Raw genomic sequence first — 19,749 nt, forward strand, 5'->3', positions numbered from 1 at the left:
ATTTGCTTTAAAACAGCTCATGATGGATGGAAAGGAAAATCAAGAGGTACATGAAATAAAGGCAATCAATCATTTTGTATTAGCTGAGAGAAATTCCAAATTAGAAAGGCAATGGTTTTAGTTCCATAGAAGTCTTTTAAGCATTCACCATACCATGTAACATACACTGACCCTTCAAGAATAAATATTGTCACCACATTTTTTACTTAATTGGAGGAGCCTTTACGGAGATTTATTTTCTCTGGTTATGAGAAATATTGGCATCTACTCTTGAACACCTTTCTGTTGTTGTTAAAAAGAACCAGGATGTAGCCTATATAAAGTACAGTAGCCACAGTATATTAAGAAGTTACATATACAGTTTGTAATGTAGTTAACACAGAGCATTTTGGCAAAGTGGAAGTTTGCTAGAACTTCTAAAAAAGGACTGATAGTATAACTACCTGGAATAATTGTATTTAGATGGAAAGTATTAAATGCAATTTTGAAAGATGTAGTGGAGGTTGGTGGCCCTGACTGATGGCAGGGGGGTTGGAGATTCATGATCCTTGAGGTCCCTTCCAACCCTGTGATTCTGTGGTTGTGTGATTCTGTGACATCTATGGGAACAGTTTGCCTTTAGTGATCTGGATACTGTGAAAGTTGGATGCATTACCTAGCATGCTGTGTTAATCAGGAAGACATTCATCTAATGAGAAGTTTTAATTCCATAGATTCTGGTGTATGTACTGGTAGGTCTTTCTGCTACCTGACTTGAAATGCCAGATATTTCTAAATGTTTGACATTAATAGTTACAAAATGATTATCCTGCTTAAGTGGCAGCTACAAATTAATATTGGTCTTAGCATTTTATCGCTATTTATGACAGCTCCCCCAAAATGTCTATTACAAATCATCAATGACCGCTTGGTTTGCTTTCCTCAATTCAGCATCAGCTTTTGAGTATTGTCAAGTGTTAATAACACAGTTGTAGGGAGAGATTCCTAGTGAGGGGAAAGGAAGTGACAGGAAGTATGAGTCAGACTTTTGGTGGTTGGGGGGGTTATTTTATGAAAGTGAATCTAGTGCTCAATGCTCATCATTTTTGCTGAGAAACATCTTAACTGAACTATGCATAGAGGAAAGTTTGGATAATCTTCACAATGGTATGTGAGCATCTTCTCCCATCCCAATCTTTCTTTGTTTTGCTCACTGTTTACCTTTTTTTCTACTGAGGATCTACAGTTCCTAAGTTAGAGGAAGAAACAACAAACTGAAGTAGTTCTGTCAGTTAGACAATAGATGCTCAGCTACAGGTTGGTGTTGTTTCTGGCTCAAAACCTAGAATGTTGCCAAAAACAGTAGTCATGGATTTTACCTGTGAATACAACATTAAGAGATGGATGGATGGATGGACTGTCAGACAAACACTTATATTTATTGAATGCACAGACAAACAGATTCACAAAAATAAGATTTCTGTGACATGTAATTAATAGCTTTTCTTTCTTTTTCATTTTAATGCACACTGGAGCCTGAGATTCATGACCGTATTTTAGAGCAGAAAATATAAACAGATTAGATATTGAGGTCTGTGAACACAATGACTTCTAAAACTTTACTGTCATGGTAAACTTTCCTAACTAATGCCAATCCAATTGTAAATGAACTGGTAAAGTCCTTCAGTCTGTGCACTGTTTAACACAATGGCATAGTTTTCACTAGAGCATGGAGTTCCTGAGTGTGGTATGCATGATGTTCACACAGCTATCACTTTTATGACTGATACATTTGCAGTGTGCAGAGTAATGAGAAACACTTCAGATCTCTAAAACGCAAAATCAGAAAGCTGCGGATTGCTTTTTGTTTCCTAGTATGAGACTGCCCTGCTCCTTTAATAGGAAGTAGTTCCTTCCGGATGTATCCTTTAGTTACTGAATCCCACAGTTCAAAATGAGATTCTCTTCATTCTGTTCGTCATTAAAGTTGTAAACTTAAATGTCTACTGAAAGCAAAGTATCTGTTTTTAAAACATTTTAGGTGAATGTTGCTTTTGCTTTCAGCAGAGAGCTGAAAGAAAGAACACAAGTGGACTCTCAATCAGAACTTCTCAGTAAAGCCAGGAAACAGGTTATCAACACTTAAGCTGGTCTTATTGTGTCCCTCATCATAATTGACAGTTTGACGTAAAACTTGGCCATATAAATACCAGGGAGGTATGTAAATGGATAAGAGGTCAGTTTTCACATATGCTTGCTGAAAAGGAAACACATTTAAAGGAAGTTTCAGCCAAAACAATGACAATATGCAAATGCTCAGCTTTATGAGCTTTTTTTGAACTAACAGAAGCTATAGCAAAATCTCACACTGCAGACTGCAAGATACTTAATTATTTTCACTAGTAATCACAGAGGATTGAAATGAATGTTAATATTTGATGGGCCACTGTTTCAATAGGAAACTACAAAACCTGCTTAAATATTACCCCTGAAATTATTCAGATGATTAAAGATTGAGCTGTTGACTGTGGAATTATAATGTAGGAATGCAGGAAGGATTTGCCTACTTAAAAGTGTGCAGAACTTGTACTTGGAAGATGCCCAGTTCAAACTGAAAAGGCAGATATAGCAAGATCTGTCTCTTGGCTCGAGCTTCATATCAGTTTGTCTCAAAGCACTGGAAAGCACTGGCAAATGCAAAATTAAAATCACTCTCCTGGTGTTTTACAGAGGGCAAAGCAGGAGTAGGGAGGTAGTGCTTGACTCCATTGCTATATGAGCCTGTGGCCCCTTTCCATGATGTTGCTGAGGTGGTAAGGGAGTTGCATTCTTTTCTGGAGAAATATTTGCAGGCCAGGTAATACAATTTTCTGCAGGCTTTGAGTTCCCTGGTACTCCACAAGTGAGGGCACATCCCAGGACTGCAGGCTCCACACACAGCTCTGCACAGTGGGGTAAGCTTAGGCTGCATGTCAGGTTTCCCTGTCTACTGCGAAGCTGGGCACACTTTTTCTCCTCAGCACACAGATCCACATTCTTTCTTCCTGCGGGGTTAAGAGAAAGAGAAGTAAAAAATCATTACTTGTATTTTGTGGATAGAAGGTGTTACTGTTGCTCGCCTGTATGAAGATGGCAAAGCTATGGGACTGAAGTGCAGGCTACTTCAGCAGGCTTCTAAGAGGGGATTTTGCCATGTCACAAGTGGCAAAATCAGGTCATTTATTTTGCATCCACAGCATATTTATGGGAAAGTTAGTCATGTTTTTCAGCATTTATTAACTGTCTCATAAGGACTATTTCTTAAGTCCTTCTCCTAAGCAATCTAAGTTTTCTCAAGCAGACTGCAACTAGTTTCCTGCCTTTCCCTTTCATATTTCCTGCTTCAAACATCTCCTACGTGGCTTATTGCGGGTGAGAGTGAATTGCCTTCTCATGTCCAGTTAACACTGTGGTATAATTCTAGAAGTCACTCAGTTTACTCTGAGGACTGTAACTGGCCAGAAAGCTTTCAGCATGCCTTTAGACAAAAGGTAGCACTCAAAATACTGTACTATAATGCCCTACATCTTCCAAAGCTAGGTACTCATGTCAGGCCTGTGTTCCCAGGCTTTCCCTACTGGGCTGTCTGGATGTCCTCCAAGGACAGTGTTCCTGCTGCTGCTGTAAGCAGACATCTTCCATCAAAAGCAGGCAGGGCTTGTTGAGGTCTTTTAAGCCCTTCCAGACCTTTTACCCAGAAAGTACTCAACAGCACGTGAGGGACGCAGATGAAGACTTTGAAAGGGATATTTCCAAATACTTCCAAATGTATATTTCTAAATCCTGGACTGATTTCTTAGACATCATAGTCTCCAGGCAGTAGTGATTTGTAAAAGGAAATTTTATGTGAGGTAGAAAAAAAACCCAACATTTTCCTGGCAGGTTAGCTTTTAAAGACAACACCGCAGCTATGTTAGCCTGCAGAGGAATGTGAAGCAATAGATTTTAACATGGGGAAAGTGATTTTAAGTGCAACTGATGCCATCCTGCTTTTCATATATTTTATTATACAATTAATACTGTATTAATTGTAATTAATTAATTAAATTGTATTAACATACAGTTATCAGGCAGACCTGCAGTGGTTTGTATTGACAGTACTACAAGGAGGCATAGCTGGCGCAACAAAAAGCACTACACTTTACACTAACTATAGATTTGATCCAACATTAATCTACATATATAGGTGCATGCAATAGGTCTATAGCACATATAAAATGTATACCTTCTATAACTATCACATCAGTATTCATATGTGTATGTGTTGATGTTGTGCTATGTATGACTATATTTAATATGATGTATGACAATACTAACTTTAATGACATAGATTTGAAAAGCTCTTTTTGGAGCTCTTACTGATAACTCTCATACATTAACTGCACATATGGAAAGTTTTCTTTCAGACAGTGAGAAAAACATCACAATTTAGTTCAGGAGCTGATTTTACTAAAATGTAATGTAAAATGCTTTCCCAGTATCACAAATGTAGTCAGGTCCCATTGAAAACTAAGTACTTGCCAGATTTTCAAGCTAGACCTAAGCGCATAAAAATTCTGTAACAGTAAGTTTAGGACATTAATATATTTTCTGCTTATTATCAGCCAAATATCATTTATTCATAGATTTCATATTTTGTGAAAGAAGAAAAGATCATTTTTTAAATCTTTCAGTCTTTTATTTCAGTGGGAAGTGAGTTATTATAATTAAGCTATAAGCTTTTAAAATATTCTTAAAGAGCTATAGTGAGAGTACTGCTCTCAAGTATCCAAACCAATCAAGTAATCAAACCAATGTTTTACTATATCCTCCATATTAAAATTTGGTTTACAATACTGTTTTGTATAATTAATAAACCAAATATTTACTTCGCCCTTTTTTAAAATGTGTTTAATGTATTATTCACAGTTAACGCTAGCAAACTTTTTCAATGCATATTTCCTTTTCTGTTTAATTTCATGTGGTTTAGTCATGCATTTAATGGCCTTTAGGAGGTCCCTTGGAGTTCTCTAGATAACAAACAAGAAACAATCCCTAAGAAAATATCAGAGACTAACGTTTCCATTTCTCAGACCTTAACAGCAGGAAACTTATGAGTCTATCAGCTAGACAGGATCAGGTTTGCAATACTGTCTTGTCCTTAGCATTTGTATTTTTCAGGAAAAGATTGCAAGTAAATTTGCTCCTGTGAAAATACTGTAGTTTCTCTGCTTGTGCTTTCTGAAGATCAAATATGAATAGAGAAAGCTGAAATTAAAATAATTAGATTCAGTAACAACATTATCTTCAATTCAGAGTTCTGTATTGTATGTAATAACGGTTTATAATATCGCATAACTATACAGGGGTCAAAATATGTGTTTTCTTTGCAAGCTAGATAAGTTCACTTTCTTAAACATAAAAATAAGTCGTATATCTTTTCAATAAATCTGCTAACACTATGGAGCAGCTGTTAAACAAGCAGAGCTATTGAGGGTTGCTTGAAAAGTCCGTGAAGGCAGAACTGATGATTTGAGGATCTGGGAAGAATTTGCTTCAGATTACATTTAGTACATTCTTCATTATACCAAAAAACAATAGAATATTTTTAATGCTGTTATTCTGAGCCTAAAACAAGATTAGATTATTTTATCACCTCTTACTAAGTAAAATTGCTCTGAGTAACACTAAATTAATAAACTTCAGTTACAAAATACCTTTACCCTTCTTAAATAGCAAGATAAGGACATACAGATTGTTTAATTTGGACAATATTTCTATAAATTGCATGTTTTCTATGTTTCACAAAATGCATGCTACATGATATTGACTACATTAGACCTTAATACATGATTTAGAGCATTGCTTAGAGAAAACAGCATTTTTATTTTCTTTCTTAAAATATTTCACTATTGAATATTAACATTTCCTTTTATTCCAGCTCAGTTTGTAATCTAATAATGGCTAATTGTTTTGTGCTAAACACTAGTTACTCTTTTATGCTTTATTAATAGAGAAGCATATTAAAGTAGCATTATCTTAAGCAAATCTGTAGGCATTTATTTTTCAGAATAAGTTATTTTTGTTTGGTTGGTTGTTTCTTTTGTTTCTTTTTTTTGTTTTTATTTTTGTTTTTTCTTCTTTTTTTTTTTTTAATATTCTTCTTGAGAAAATAAGGCATTTGCCATGTACAATACTATTTTGCATGCATTCATTTAAATACTAAAAACTGTAGTACTGCTCGATCCATATCTGACTGCTAGGTTTCAATTGACAGCTGAGGATTTGTGACTGGACCATGAATCAAAACGGCAGGCATTTATACCCCAGTGCCAGTGAGGATACATTGGGAATTACTTGGCAAAGGTAACATTTTAATTATTTCCACCCCTACACCACATAAAAAAAATTTACATTGAGCTATAGTATCTGTTTTACTAGGCTGCCAGTGGAATATGTGACAGCATCTGATGAAAATTTGTTTAACGTTTCTGCAGTACACGTTTAGGTTATCTTCAATATGAACTGAATTTAGGACAAATTTAATAATCATCTAGAGTGATGATGCTGTGCTATCAGATGCAAAAGGTTTACAGATTTAAGGGAATACTTAATACTGATTTCAGGCTTTAACAGTGAAAATGTCATTTGCATAATTAAGGGACTTATTTGGGGGGACTTAGTGGTTAATGCTAAGAAAATGGTGCTCTGAGTGGTACAGACACCAATAATAATAAATGTCTGATATGGTGGTGGTTTTGGACAATGAATAACCATACTATTAATAGAGATTTTTATGACTAATCAGCTGGTTTAGATTTAGGTCACTAACACGTAAATGAAGGTAAGATATAACCTTATTTCTAAATAAAATCCCCAAATAATTAGGAATGATTTCCACAAATTAAAGGTTATTTACGTATGCAAGAACAAACAAGCAAAATGCCCATAAAAAGAAGCCCGCACACAAACTTTCTCCTGGGGAAAAAAGAAGGCCCCTCCCAGCCACGACTTCTGGGACATAAATCAATTACTCATTATTATTCTTTACATCTGATGATATATGATGAATGATGATAACAGTAGGGATGTGTTTATCTAAATAGATGTGTAAACAAATCAGCATAATTGTGATACATCTGCTTTTCAGCTCTTTCATGTGCAGAATTATCCACAGATATTGGTGGGGGGTATAGATATAAAGCATGCAGGTTGGGAGCCTGTGAAATGATGTATTATCTACTCACTCAAGACAATTTTAAATACTTCTTAGATGTTTGTGTGCATATGACAGTATAGGTCATTCTGGATAGTCTGTGTGTATGTTAGTACGAGTGTGTTTGTGTAAAATCTTTCTTTACAAAAATGATTTCAGATATACTGCATTATACATTATATGGAATTTCTAGATTTTTTTTTGATTTTTTGAGTGTCCACTTGGAATATTAATGACAAAATTTGAAAAATGATTGCTCTTAACAAAACTGAAGTTTAAGTGCCTTAAACATTGTTGCTTTACTTTGTATTTCTACATTTTTTTCTGAAATAATATTTATCTAGAAAAAACTGTCGTGCAAAAGCAAAGTGTAATCATGTCTTCCAGTATACAAGGTTACTCTGAAAGTAATGCCTCGTATTTTATTATGTTGGCCCACGACATCAGAGGTGGATGTTGGTGATATGGCAGTAGAGGCTGAACCTTCCCACCAATATTCCATTACATTTTGTTGCTGTGTGACAGATGGCAGCATCTGACAGAACAGCGTCTGACATGGAAGCGAGTATAAAGCAAGGTTTGGAACTGAATTCTTCCATGTTGAAAAAATGGCACCCACTGACATTCACTGATGCTTTCTGAACGTTGATGCAGACCGAACAGTGTATGTGAGCATAGTGAGGTGGTGTGTGGTGTGTTGCAGCAGTGACAACAGTGTTGTGAAAGACAAGCCATCCTCTGGATGGCCATGCAGATTGTTACGAGCACTGCATGCAGGCTCTTGTTCATTGCTGGTGAAAATACACAGCAAATGGTGGTGACTATGTTGAAAAATAGTATTTTGGAGATGAGAATTTTCTCTATCAAAGTTTTGTTGTGCTCTTCGTCGCTGCGATAGTTTCCATGGAAATAAAAAGTAGACATTAGTTTCAGAGTGACCTATGTAGATTACAGCACAATGGAAAATTAGCTAATGGATTCACCTCACCTCCTCAAAGGCTGTGATTCACATTATAAATCCTGATCGCAGTTTTCAGTGTACTGTAAAGAGTGAATCCGAACTGTGCTACTTCAGCATGGGTGGGTCACAATGGAGGTGGTGATTTATTCTCCTATTGCAAAGAGTATTGCTTTCTCAGGGCATTGACAGGCATTGGGAAATTATCTCACAAGTGCCTATATAGAAAAATCCTTGAATGGTTTAAATCAGTCATCTCTCTTGACCTCTTTAAAGCAATGAATATTTATACCAGCTGAAGCACTGTCCTAGTAAATCTGTTTTTTTTTTTTTTTTTTCAGTACCTAGCACATATGAGCGTTAGTTGAAAAGAGAAAAAAGGGGGAAAAAATTTCTAGGTGTTCACCAAAGAAACCTTGATGAAACATTCCATTATTCGCTGATCTTTATACACAAAACTGCTTTGCAGGTAGCTTCTGGAATGTTATTTTCCAATTTGGTCCTATCAGTGGACAAAAGTGTTCCCAGATGAGCTCCTTCACAGATTCTCCAATGGGCATCAATGGATTGCAAGAAGAATTGTTTCTTACTAGCAGAGAAAGATATTCTAGTCCAGACAGCCAAACTTTATCACAAAAAAATTGTTTGAAAAAGGTTTCATCATATGATTCCCCCAAATCTGTAGTACTCGTTTAGATGGCACTCAGTCTGACCTTTTACAGCAGGCTTCTATAGTTATTTTAAGTACACTGGTTTTCAGAAAAGTCATTGACCTCAAGAAAGACAAAATGTTGACTGAATATCAGTTGTCTACACAGAAATCAGGTAATGGAAGTGACCAAGCTGAAAGCTTTGTAATGGGACACTGTTGGTGACTGACATCTTCAGAACTTAGGGAGAGCAGAAGATGAGAAAATGCCTGTTATTTTTGTGCTTCTTGTCTTATTCATAGCTGCCTGTCATGCCATTTTGCTGCACCTTCTGAACTCTGAACATGTAGCGTATAGTGGATTTAAGCTCTTTTAAGATAATTTAGGACAATTTTGCTGTACATATGAAGAAGATATTCAGCAATCATTAAAAATGCTCCTTTTTTCCATGATGACACTTCTGCAGTAATATTTCCTTAGAGACAGAATGTAAGGGGAAATTACAAAAAGCTGTAAAGTTCGGTTAGAAAAATATGGTCTCAGTCACTATCTGAGAGCAATGCAAAAAATAAACCTAAGACATGAGTGAGAGTGAGAAAAAGTGTTCATGTATTGGGTAGGAGGCTTGAAAATATGAGCTTGAGTCTCAGTTGATGAACAGTAACTCCTGCATCACGAGGCTCTTTCATAGCATATGAAATATTAGCAGATCTTTCACAGAATGTAAGCAAAGCTTCATTATCAAACTCAGATATTGTTAAATATTCTTTTTATTTGTTTTATACAATACAGATAACTATTATTCATGTTACAATCTCTGTTACTTTTACGGGTTAACTGAAACTTTACATTTACACTACTCAGGCGTCTGCACTAGATTTGCATTTCCTGCTTTCAGCCTGTTATCTGGACACATAAGTACAGTACAGCAGCTGTTTTGTTCCTGGAGATGCTGAAGAGAGTTCTACTCTCAGAATACTGAATTTCCTTTCCTGCTGTAGCTATTAGGGTACTCAAATGTTTCACTTTTCAGGCAGTGCTTTTCTCCCAGGATCACTCGTGGCTTATTGGTAGTAGTGCAGCTAAAGCAGCCAAAAATGGAGGAAGCTGGGAAGCAAATGAGAATGGGTATGAATTGCTTTTATCTCATAGTATCTTCTGTGTATTTGGAATCCTGCAAACACAGCTAAAGTAACACAGTCAGCAGCATTGCTTTTGTAAGCACATTTTGGTGAAGACAGACACCTGCTAGAACAATAGTTCATGTCCACCCCCCACCTTTCCTTCCCCTTTCTGCCTTGGGCAAAATTTTGGAAGAGAAATATCAATTCACGCACTGGAATTTAAGAAGAAAAACACTGAAGTATTCTGACTGTAAAAAATACTCATAGAAAGAATACCTAGTGAATGCTGGTCTTTATCAATTTAAACTGCAAACTCTAATAGTTTGCCCAACTCTTTAATGCAGAAAGATGTTCGGAACATTATGTTTCCTCTCCATCTAGGCAAACATCTTCAGAATACTTCCTAAGAAATTAATTGTATTCAAGCCAGACTTGCATGCTGCCATCCCACAGGAAATGGGTCAGCAATCCATTAAGATGCCATTAGATAATCTAATTTGGAACTTAATCTCTAAATTAACCATGCTCCATACTTGAAGCATACTTGAGAGAAAGAAAAAAAGTTTATGTTTGAATCGATAGGGGAGCCGAAGCGTGAAGAAGCCTGTTTGTTTTTTCTGTAGCTGTGGTCACGTCTCAAGCCGTCTGGTAACCAGGAGAAACCAGACATGATGTAATTCCAGATTGAACTTGAACTTCAGGGACTTAGAATGGGGGAACAATGGACCATAGGAATCAATAATGTCCATTTTCCACATGATTATGTTTGGAGCTTTAAGTTAACCTTTATGGGGAAAGTAGCAAGAACTGTAGTGTGATGAAAATGAATGAGATGATCCAGAAGCAAGATGTTAAAGTAAACAACTTCAGTAATATTTTCTGAGCAGCATTTCAGATTCCAGCAGGATTAGAAAAGTTCCCGCTCTGCAGTGAACTGGTTGCCTGTTCTGAGCACTCTTTGTTCGCTTAGGTAGGACAAACTTAATCTTATGTTTCCTGTCAGATGATTTTTGGCAGCAGTCTAAGTAGAGGAGGAGCATATTATAGAGAATTCCCAAGTGTAAACTGTATCTTTAACCCCTTGATTACTCCAGTTTTCTATTTCTGCATCACCTTATCTTTAGATATCTCCTCTTTCTCTCTTTCTTTCTTTCTTTCTTTCTTTCTTTCTTTCTTTCTTTCTTTCTTTCTTTCTTTCTTTCTTTCTTTCTTTCTTTCTTTCTTTCTTTCTTTCTTTCTTTCTTTCTTTCTTTCTTTCTTTCTTTCTTTCTTTCTTTTTCTCTCTTTCTTTCTCTCTTTCTTTCTCTCTTTCTTTCTTTCTCTCTTTCTCTCTCTCTTTCTCTCTTTCTTTCTTTTTCTTTTCTTTCTTTCTTTCTTTCTTTCTTTCTTTCTTTCTTTCTTTCTTTCTTTCTTTCTTTCTTTCTTTCTTTCTTTCTTTCTTTCTTTCTTTCTTTCTTTCTTTCTTTCTTTCTTTCTTTCTTTCTTTCTTTCTTTCTTTCTTTCTTTCTTTCTTTCTTTCTTTCTTTCCTTCCTTCCTTCCTTCCTTCCTTCCTTCCTTCCTTCTTTCTTTCCTTTCTTTCTTTCTTTCTTTCTTCCTTCCTTCCTTCCTTCCTTCTTTCTTTCCTTTCTTTCTTTCTTTCTTTCTTTCTTTCTTTCTTTCTTTCTTTCTTTCTTTCTTTCTTTCTTTCTTTCTTTCTTTCTTTCTTTCTTTCTTTCTTTCTTTCTTTCTTTCTTTCTTTCTTTCTTTCTTTCTTTCTTTCTTTCTTTCTTTCTTTCTTTCTTTCTTTCTTTCTTTCTTTTTCTCTCTTTCTTTCTCTCTTTTCTCTCCTTCTCTCTTTTCTCCTTCTCTCTTTTCTCTTTCTCTTTCTTTTCTCTACCTTTCCCTCCCCTTCCCTCCCATCCCCTTCCTTCCCCCCCCCCCTCCTCTGTCCTTCCCTCCTTCCCTCTTTCCCTTCCTCCTTCCCTCTTTCCCTCCCTCCTTCCCTCTTTCCCTCCCTCCTTCCCTCTTTCCCTCCTTCCCTCTTTCCCTCTCCTTCCCTCTTTCCCTCCCTCCCTCCTTCTCTCCCTCCCTCCCTTTTTTCTTAGCACATCGCTACAGTTGTTTTTTCTTGCCTTGAAAAGTCTACCTGAAAGTGCAGATTCTGTTGTTTTTTTTCTAGAAAACTCAACAGTCTCTCTTAACCCAAGCCCACATTCTCTATTATTTGGCTCTATGGGAGGTGACTTTCCTGTGATAGCAATAGCCCCTTGTATATATGTGCATATTTCCCATGCTCCTTCAGCCCTGTCTCTGCACTTGAACATGTGATACAAAGTGTAGAATGACCATACACATGTTCTCCAGACCTAACCTGTCCTCTTGATTTCCTTTAACAGTGGTGGGATCTGTGGCCTGTGGTTGTTGCTTTTTTGTTGTTGTTGTTTTTGTTTCTTTGTTTCTTTTTTTGTTTTCTTACACTATCACATAAAAAAGGTCTGCAGGGAACAGAAAAATTTGTAATTACAGCATAATTCCCTTTTCTGTCCTCTGGACATAAATCAGTGGATTTCTACCATTTACATCGCCTGGATGGGTGGTATGTGCCCTGCTAAACTGTTAAATGTCTTCCTAAATTAAGATGAGATATATTTAATATATCTCTTGAAATAAATGTTCACTTTGGAAGTGGAATTTGGCAGCTGTTTAACTGAAGATACTGGTTTAGAATGGAGAATATCAGAAGTACCACATTAAGTAGATGCTGAAGGGGTCATTATTTTTTTGGCAGAAATGTACAAGCTGGAATTTAGCCAGGGCAATGAGGTTAACACAATTGCTTTTTCCAGAGTTCATATGATTAAAAATTTGAAATAGCAGAGTTGTTTGTAGTTCTATGGGGGAGCACTTGCTCTGTGCTGAGACAGAAAAGCCTTGCTTGGTGACTCAGTAGTGCCATTTCTTTCAACATCAAAGGCATCTCTACCCCTTCTGCCTAAAGACTGACCTGGCATGGTTTAGTTTACCTTACATAAGCTAGTATGTTGATGCATAGGATAGTAAAACCACAAGAAGAAAATATTGACTTGGGTACGCTTTCCTAATGATTAAATACTCTTACAGACTTTGAGGCTTTTGAAAATATTTTAACTGGTAGAAAGTAAGAATCTTAATATGCCTCAGATTTGCCCAAGTCTGATTGGACTTATTTTTATTGCATTTAGTTAATTGTTCAATGTTATTATATTCCTTATTTTATTATAACCTTTAAAGTGGATGATATATACATAAAATGCTAGTATTCATTTCCAGTAATATCTTTCTCAGAGTTTCTTGAAAAAGCAATTATTATATTTAAGAGGAAACCATGGCTGAAATCCTGATTGAATTAACATGTGAAAACTGTAATGGAGAATGTTTACCCTGTAGGATGCTTGCAAAATTTTTCTTTGCTGCTACATTACATTTGAATAGATAAATAAATTATACTTACTATGAATTGAAGGGGAACGTTGACTATATAATACATCTGATAGTCTAGTAATGGTGAGAGAATACTGCTTCTGGTAATGGTGTAATGCTTCAGGAAAATTCTTACAAGCTATTCTCTCTCAGGAGTTATCAGTCTGAATCACAGAGCGTGGATTGGACCTGTTTTATTCCAGCCATACACATGAATGTTTTTTATCAGAAGGAGGAGCCAAGTGGACCAAGGGATATCTCATTAACTTCTTGTAAGACAATTAGCTTCACTATGCCCTTGGCAATTCAAAAATTTTTGCTCTTTTGCCTTGCTCTTTTTTTTTTTTTTTTTTTTTGTGTAGGGATGCTTAGTGAATAGAAAGACGGCATTTGATTTTGTGAAATTCAGGACTGGAATTTTTTCCCAGGACATGTACAAATGGTTGAATAGCATGATAAAGGGAAAGGTATTCCTCCGTTCCCTCTGTTGCCACCCAGGCAGAGCTTGTTTTGCAGACAGCAGTAGCTGCTTTTGTTAGGAAGCTCTGCTCTGTAGATGGCTTACATGGTAGAAGCTAAACTCCTTGATTCTCACAGAAAATCCTTTCAGAGCAGGTTTGATAAAAGTGATGGGAAGCCTTGACTGAGGCCAACAGTCTGGCTTAACTGCACAAAGAAGCACTAGAGAATTACAAAGCAGGTGGTGGTCCATACGTAGTTGGAAGTACAATTAAATTTACTGTAAATATCATGAGATAGGTAGGGTAAGCGAACATGCTACATAGAGAGCAGTACATGTGCAGCTTTGCAGATATGCTTTCCATTATGACTTGTATCATAGCTGTTCTCAGAACTTTGTGTTTTGATTAGTGCTTCATTTGTGCTCTTTATCTCAGTAATTTTCACTTGCGTTTCCTCCTTCGCCTGCCCTATATGTTGGGCAGTGATAGAAAGACAGGAAGATCCCCAGAGACAGTCACACCAAAGTGCAGCACGAGTTTGATTTCTGAAGTACATGTCAAGCTCACCAGGCCTTGACGCTCCTTGTGCTGGAGGGAATTGCTGATGGACTGTCAGGAGGGCCTGTCCTGCCCCGCTGCCATGGCAGATTTTGGTCTGCCATTGGAGCTTCCAGAACAGTTGTTTTCCAGCCACAGCACTCGGACAGCATGTTGTCCCAGCACTACAGATACCCTCACTGTTATGCGTGGTGGGCAGCAGGTGGCTCTGCACTGGTGGTTGGCCTCACTCACTTGAGAGCCAGAGGCTTCCTTAAAATCAGATGGGATCTGCATAGTGTTAACATGGGAAATTTATTGCTCCCCGAGGATTCATAAGCAGCACTGACAAATTTACTTCATGCTGCATTTTTGAGATGGTCGTAATGTGAGATGGGGGAGGTTTGGAAGGTTTAAAGAAACATACCTATTAAATTTTCTCTCTGTATATAAATATACATATATGCATACATACATACATACATACATACATACATACATACATATATACGTATATATAAAGAACAATTCAATTAGTCACCTGTTGTGATTTATTTTATTAAGCACTTTCCAAAAAATCAAGACCTCTTTCTCCTATGAGAAGAGCTGGGTAAGAGGAATGCGACAAATAATGATTTGTTCCTTGTCAAGGATCAAATTTGTTCCTGCTGTAGTCATCAGAAGGTTTGAAACTTTAAAAAAAAGGGAAAAAAAGTTGCATGTATATCCAACCACTGAAGCACACTGTAATTCTCTAGAAAGATCCTGAAAGCAGTGTGTTTAGTTTTTGCAACAGAAATTGCTTAAATACCATACTGACATAACAGAAAATTTACATTTTTTTAGTTGATGTTCTGTTTTGTTTGAAATGGATAAACAGTAAATCCTGTGTAACAGGACAGCAAAGCACTATATGCTATAAAATATGTACTCAGACAGATCCTAAGCAAACAAATCTGCTTTGTTTTTCTTTTCTTTTCTTTATTACCAGTTCCTATCTTTACAAATCCTTGTGCTTGGAAATGATTTGTGTTGTGTCTGTTATTTCATAGTTTACTTCTTAACATCACTGAAATCCAAAGAGGAAGGAGCAAGAAATGCATTGTCAAACAAATTCTGAAGGAAGATGAAGAATAAGTTGAAACAATTAAGCCTCTTAAATGAGGTTTTGGTACTGAATATTTTTTAAAACCATAATCTTTTCATCAAATCATATTGGACAAATCTTTTATGTATAAATTGATTTAAGACTTTGTGAATATTTTAAGAGTTGTTGTGTAACGGTGATTTTTCAGTTTCCAAAAGGGATTATTTCTTGAAGCATAGAAAATAAGATATTATGAATAGTCAGTAGACACTTAAAAAAAAATATGTATTCAAACATCTATATATATATAAAATCAAATAGGTTTGTTGATCTTAAATTTTGAAAATAACAACAACATTTGTTTAATTACTCAGATTTTAGGGTAACCTTCAAGAATAGACTCAGTGGTGAACAAAAAGCTGCTAAATATTCTTTTTAGTTCAGACGTTTTAGATGTATGAGGATACTCATATTTCTCAAAAATCCCTGAGGAACAAAAGAGTTCTGTTGCCTTCTGAATTTGATCTCGATGGAGACAAGCAGGTCAGATATATGAAATTTCCCACCTTTTTGATGTGTAAAACAGAGAACTTGAAATTAATTGTTAGGAATCAGAATAGTAAACTTCCAGGTATAAAGAGGTGTAGAGAGCATCAAACAGAAGTACATGACAGCAGCTGTTTCCACTGTTTTCAGTATAAATCACTAGAGGAACACGTCCCCAGGGTTTTATGAAATAAGTTGACCCCTTTCTTCAGTATTCACACATCAGAGGATCACATAAATGAGCACATGCTCCTTCAGAGAGAAAGTGGTGCAAAAGATCGATCATGGAGAGAGAAGGAAGAAAGCTTTCAGTGTCCATCTTTCACAAAACATTTAATGAAACATCTCAGTTTAATGCCAAAGTGTGTTCTCAAGTAAACTGTTGTATTTGCGAAAAAAAAACACGAAACTAGTGCAGATTCACTACAAGAAGATGTACAGGAAGTATGTATTTGCACAATGTGTTTGTTTCTTCTTGTTTGGCAATTACTGCTGACATAAAGATGCAGCTTTTCTTCTGAATAAACTTGACTGGAATTTCTAAAAAGCCCTTATTTCTGAGGTGCTAGATAGATATCTAGCATCTAAGGAAAAGGCTGCTCAGGGTTTGATCTGGCTACTGAAAGGCAGCAGCTGAAGTCTGTTTTTAAGGGGTCTTCTTGCAAATCCTGATGGATAGAATACCTACTAGGAATCTGTGCCTTAAAGGTGCGAACACCATTGGGCCTTAGAACACCTCAGTGACAGGGCGCTTTTGACATGGTGATTTAAGTGATGGAATTATCTTTGGAAATATTTTCTTACGCCGACTTCTACTGAAAAATTTACGGTACTCACTGTGACCCTTTTTGTATGATAGAGCCCCTTGTTGTGGGCACTGGTATTTTGGGGGTAATAAATTGTGAAAACAAACAAACAAACAAACAAACAAACAACAAAACAAAAAAAGAATTTATTTTTTATTTTTATTATTATTATTTTTTTTTGGAATGGTAGAAATTTTATAGCCCAAGTTCTGTGTTCTAATTGTGACTCACACACCTCACAGGCACATCTTGGAATTGGAATGATGTAAGTTGCTGATTTGAAAAAGAGTGGGAAATAGCACAGGAAACTTAAGCACTGAGCTTTATTTTGTTTTCTTGAAATGAGAAAACTTGTGCACTAAATAGCTATGTGTATTACAATAGCACTTAAATAACATACAGTGTCATTCAGTCTCACATATGTAGTTTAGTGATGTCTGGTCCATATATTTGCATCTAGAATTTTGGGGAATTTTCATAAATTAGCAGGCTAATTTTTGTAAATCAGCTGTAACACTGCTTGCAATTGAGAGCAACACAGAATTTTAATTCAAATAAATCATACTTCTGCAAACAGAACTGTAAAGTTGAATCTCAAGCAATATTCACAATTTGGCTTCTTTTTTTATCTTAAGTAGTGGTATTCATTTCAAATATTGGTTTTATCCTGATTCAAATTCTCTGTGTTCTGATTTTTGCAAAATGTCTAATTTGTGTTTCTTTTTCTTTTTCTTCTTCTTCTTTTTTTTTTTTTTTTTTTTCCTCTCTGTCTTTCCTTGTCTCTTTTCCCCTTTTCAACAGTCCTGGTACCTGGGCTAGCTTGGTTCCTTTTCAAGTATCAAACAGGACACCGATCCTGCCGACAAATGTCCCAAATTATGGTTTGAACATAATTGGAGAGCCTTTCCTTCAAGCAGAAACCAGCAACTGAGGGAAAAAATAAAAAGAAAAATTAGGAAAAAGAAAAAAAAGGAAGGAAGATGGGATGAGAGAAGAAACTGAAGAACGAAGAAAAAATAGACCAGCAATTGCAGCACTTACAATCACTAATTTCCTTATGGTCGAAACTGAAATGACATACAAAGGGTCGATGATATTTCACTGATGGGTAGAACGCAGCTCCTGCTAAGTAGCCTTTGTTATATGAAGTCCGCTGGGAAATAGATGTTCTGTCTCTGACAATATATTTTAACTGACTTCTAGATGCCTTAATATTTGCATGATAAGCTAGTTTTATTGGTTTAGTATTCTTGTTGTTTACGCATGGGATCACTATTCCTGGTTATCTCACAAAACAAAGGCTAGGCAGCAGCAGCAGATTTGCAGGAGGACAAGGGCTGTAAGCCAGCCGTTTTCTCAACACTCTGATTTCTAAATGTTAAAAAAAAAAAAAAAAAAAAAAAAAAAAAAAAAAAAAGCTCTGTAGCCTTTAGTTATCAGTATGGATTTATTAAACTTTGGCCCTTGACTCAGCCTTTTCTAGTGTGTTACCCAGCTTGAAATTTTCAATTAGAATGAACACACATGCTCTATGTAAGAAATGCCTCTATGTAGGTGAAGTGTTATCTTTTCATGCAACAGTAAAAAGAAAAAAAAAAAAAACAAAAAAAAAACCCAGAAACTTTTTACCCACTAAAGAAACACTTAGAGAGGCAAGTGCAATTTAAAAGTTGTATCAAAGGGGTCATCATTATAAGTCCTTCAGCCCTTGGACTCTAAATTGAGGGGATTAAAAAAGGAATTAAAATTTACTTTAAACAAATTTATTTTTCCCCTCAGTTTTTGAGGGCATTAAAAGGCATTACATCAAGACAAATCATGTCCTTGAGAAAAATAAATCAATGAAAACACAGCACTTATGTTGGTTTAGCTGCTGCCTCCACAAAGGGGTAGAATTTATTTATTTAAAGTTACTGGTTGCATCAAAAACCCATAGGGTTTATATTTTTCTGTATAATCTGCATCATAGAGACAAAGAGATAGGCAAATCCATGCCAAAAGGGCAAAGCTTACTGTTTACAAACTGGTAATACCAGGATGGGGATAAGATTTATTTAAATAATGCACTCTCTAAGTCTAATTACAGGGTGCTGAAAACTTGCATGGTGCTTTCAGAAGTTAGCCTTGTTCAACAGATTTCACATATTGACAGAAATATAATGTGCATGGGCAGACATTTTGCCTCTATGTCTCTCAAAAAATAGTTAAAGTACTCTTTCCAGTAATCCTGATTTGCACGAAAATATAATGTCCACATTACGTGCCTTGCCTTGAAATCTAAAAAATGAAAAAAAAAAAAACAAAAAAATACAAAAAATCCACAAAAACAACAACAAAAAAAATTGACATCACTACACTTGTTTTGCTGCATTTATTATCATTTAAATCTTTACCATTTTTATGACAAAATATTTTGTACTCCAGATGGGAAAAAAGTGTGACATCATGGATTTTTTAGACAGTTATATCTTTATCTCACATTTATAAAGCATATCATGGCTGTGTATAATTGCCGCTTAAAAATTGTAATCGACCAGCAATATTTTCAGTATTTTGGTGTTTTTTCTATTAACCTTTCATGTTTTTCATCTTCCAATTAATATTGGGGGGGAGGGGATTCAAATTTATACGAATTATGCAATACCAAGTTTTGCCTAAGTAGGTAGTGCTTTTAGCTGTATTGGTTATTATAGGTAAGTACGCAGATTTAAAAGAAAAAAAAAAAAAAAGAATAATGTATGCTTTTTTTTTTTTTTTTTTTTTTTTTTTTTTTTTTTTTTTTAATTGACCAAAGTGGGTACTGCTATTTTTGCAGTGTGATGAGGTCCTTTTATGTACTGAGAGATGGACGGGGATTTTTTTTTTTATACATATATATATATTCTGGGGTGGGTGGGGATGATTTTTAACACTTTACAGTGTAGCTGT

At 35.8% G+C, this 19,749-nt stretch overlaps 1 protein-coding gene across 7 annotated transcripts in view; it reads left to right on the forward strand.

Annotated features, from left to right (window-relative positions):
- The window catches only part of NFIB (nuclear factor I B), a gene marked incomplete at its 5' end in the record, with an annotated part of 236,521 nt that extends 218,698 nt beyond the window's left edge, over positions 1-17,823 (forward strand). For all 7 annotated transcript variants that reach the window (XM_079548796.1, XM_079548797.1, XM_079548800.1 and 4 more), the window contains 2 exons: positions 6,275-6,363; positions 17,623-17,823. In XM_079548796.1, coding sequence (XP_079404922.1) covers positions 6,275-6,363; positions 17,623-17,752 — 219 coding nt within the window. In that variant the 3' untranslated portion in view covers positions 17,753-17,823. The remainder of the gene's footprint in view (positions 1-6,274; positions 6,364-17,622) is intronic.
- Between the last annotated feature and the right edge of the window lie 1,926 nt (positions 17,824-19,749).

The sequence above is a fragment of the Tetrao urogallus genome (assembly GCF_951394365.1).
Source record: "Tetrao urogallus genome assembly, chromosome: Z".
Taxonomy (NCBI): domain Eukaryota; kingdom Metazoa; phylum Chordata; class Aves; order Galliformes; family Phasianidae; genus Tetrao; species Tetrao urogallus.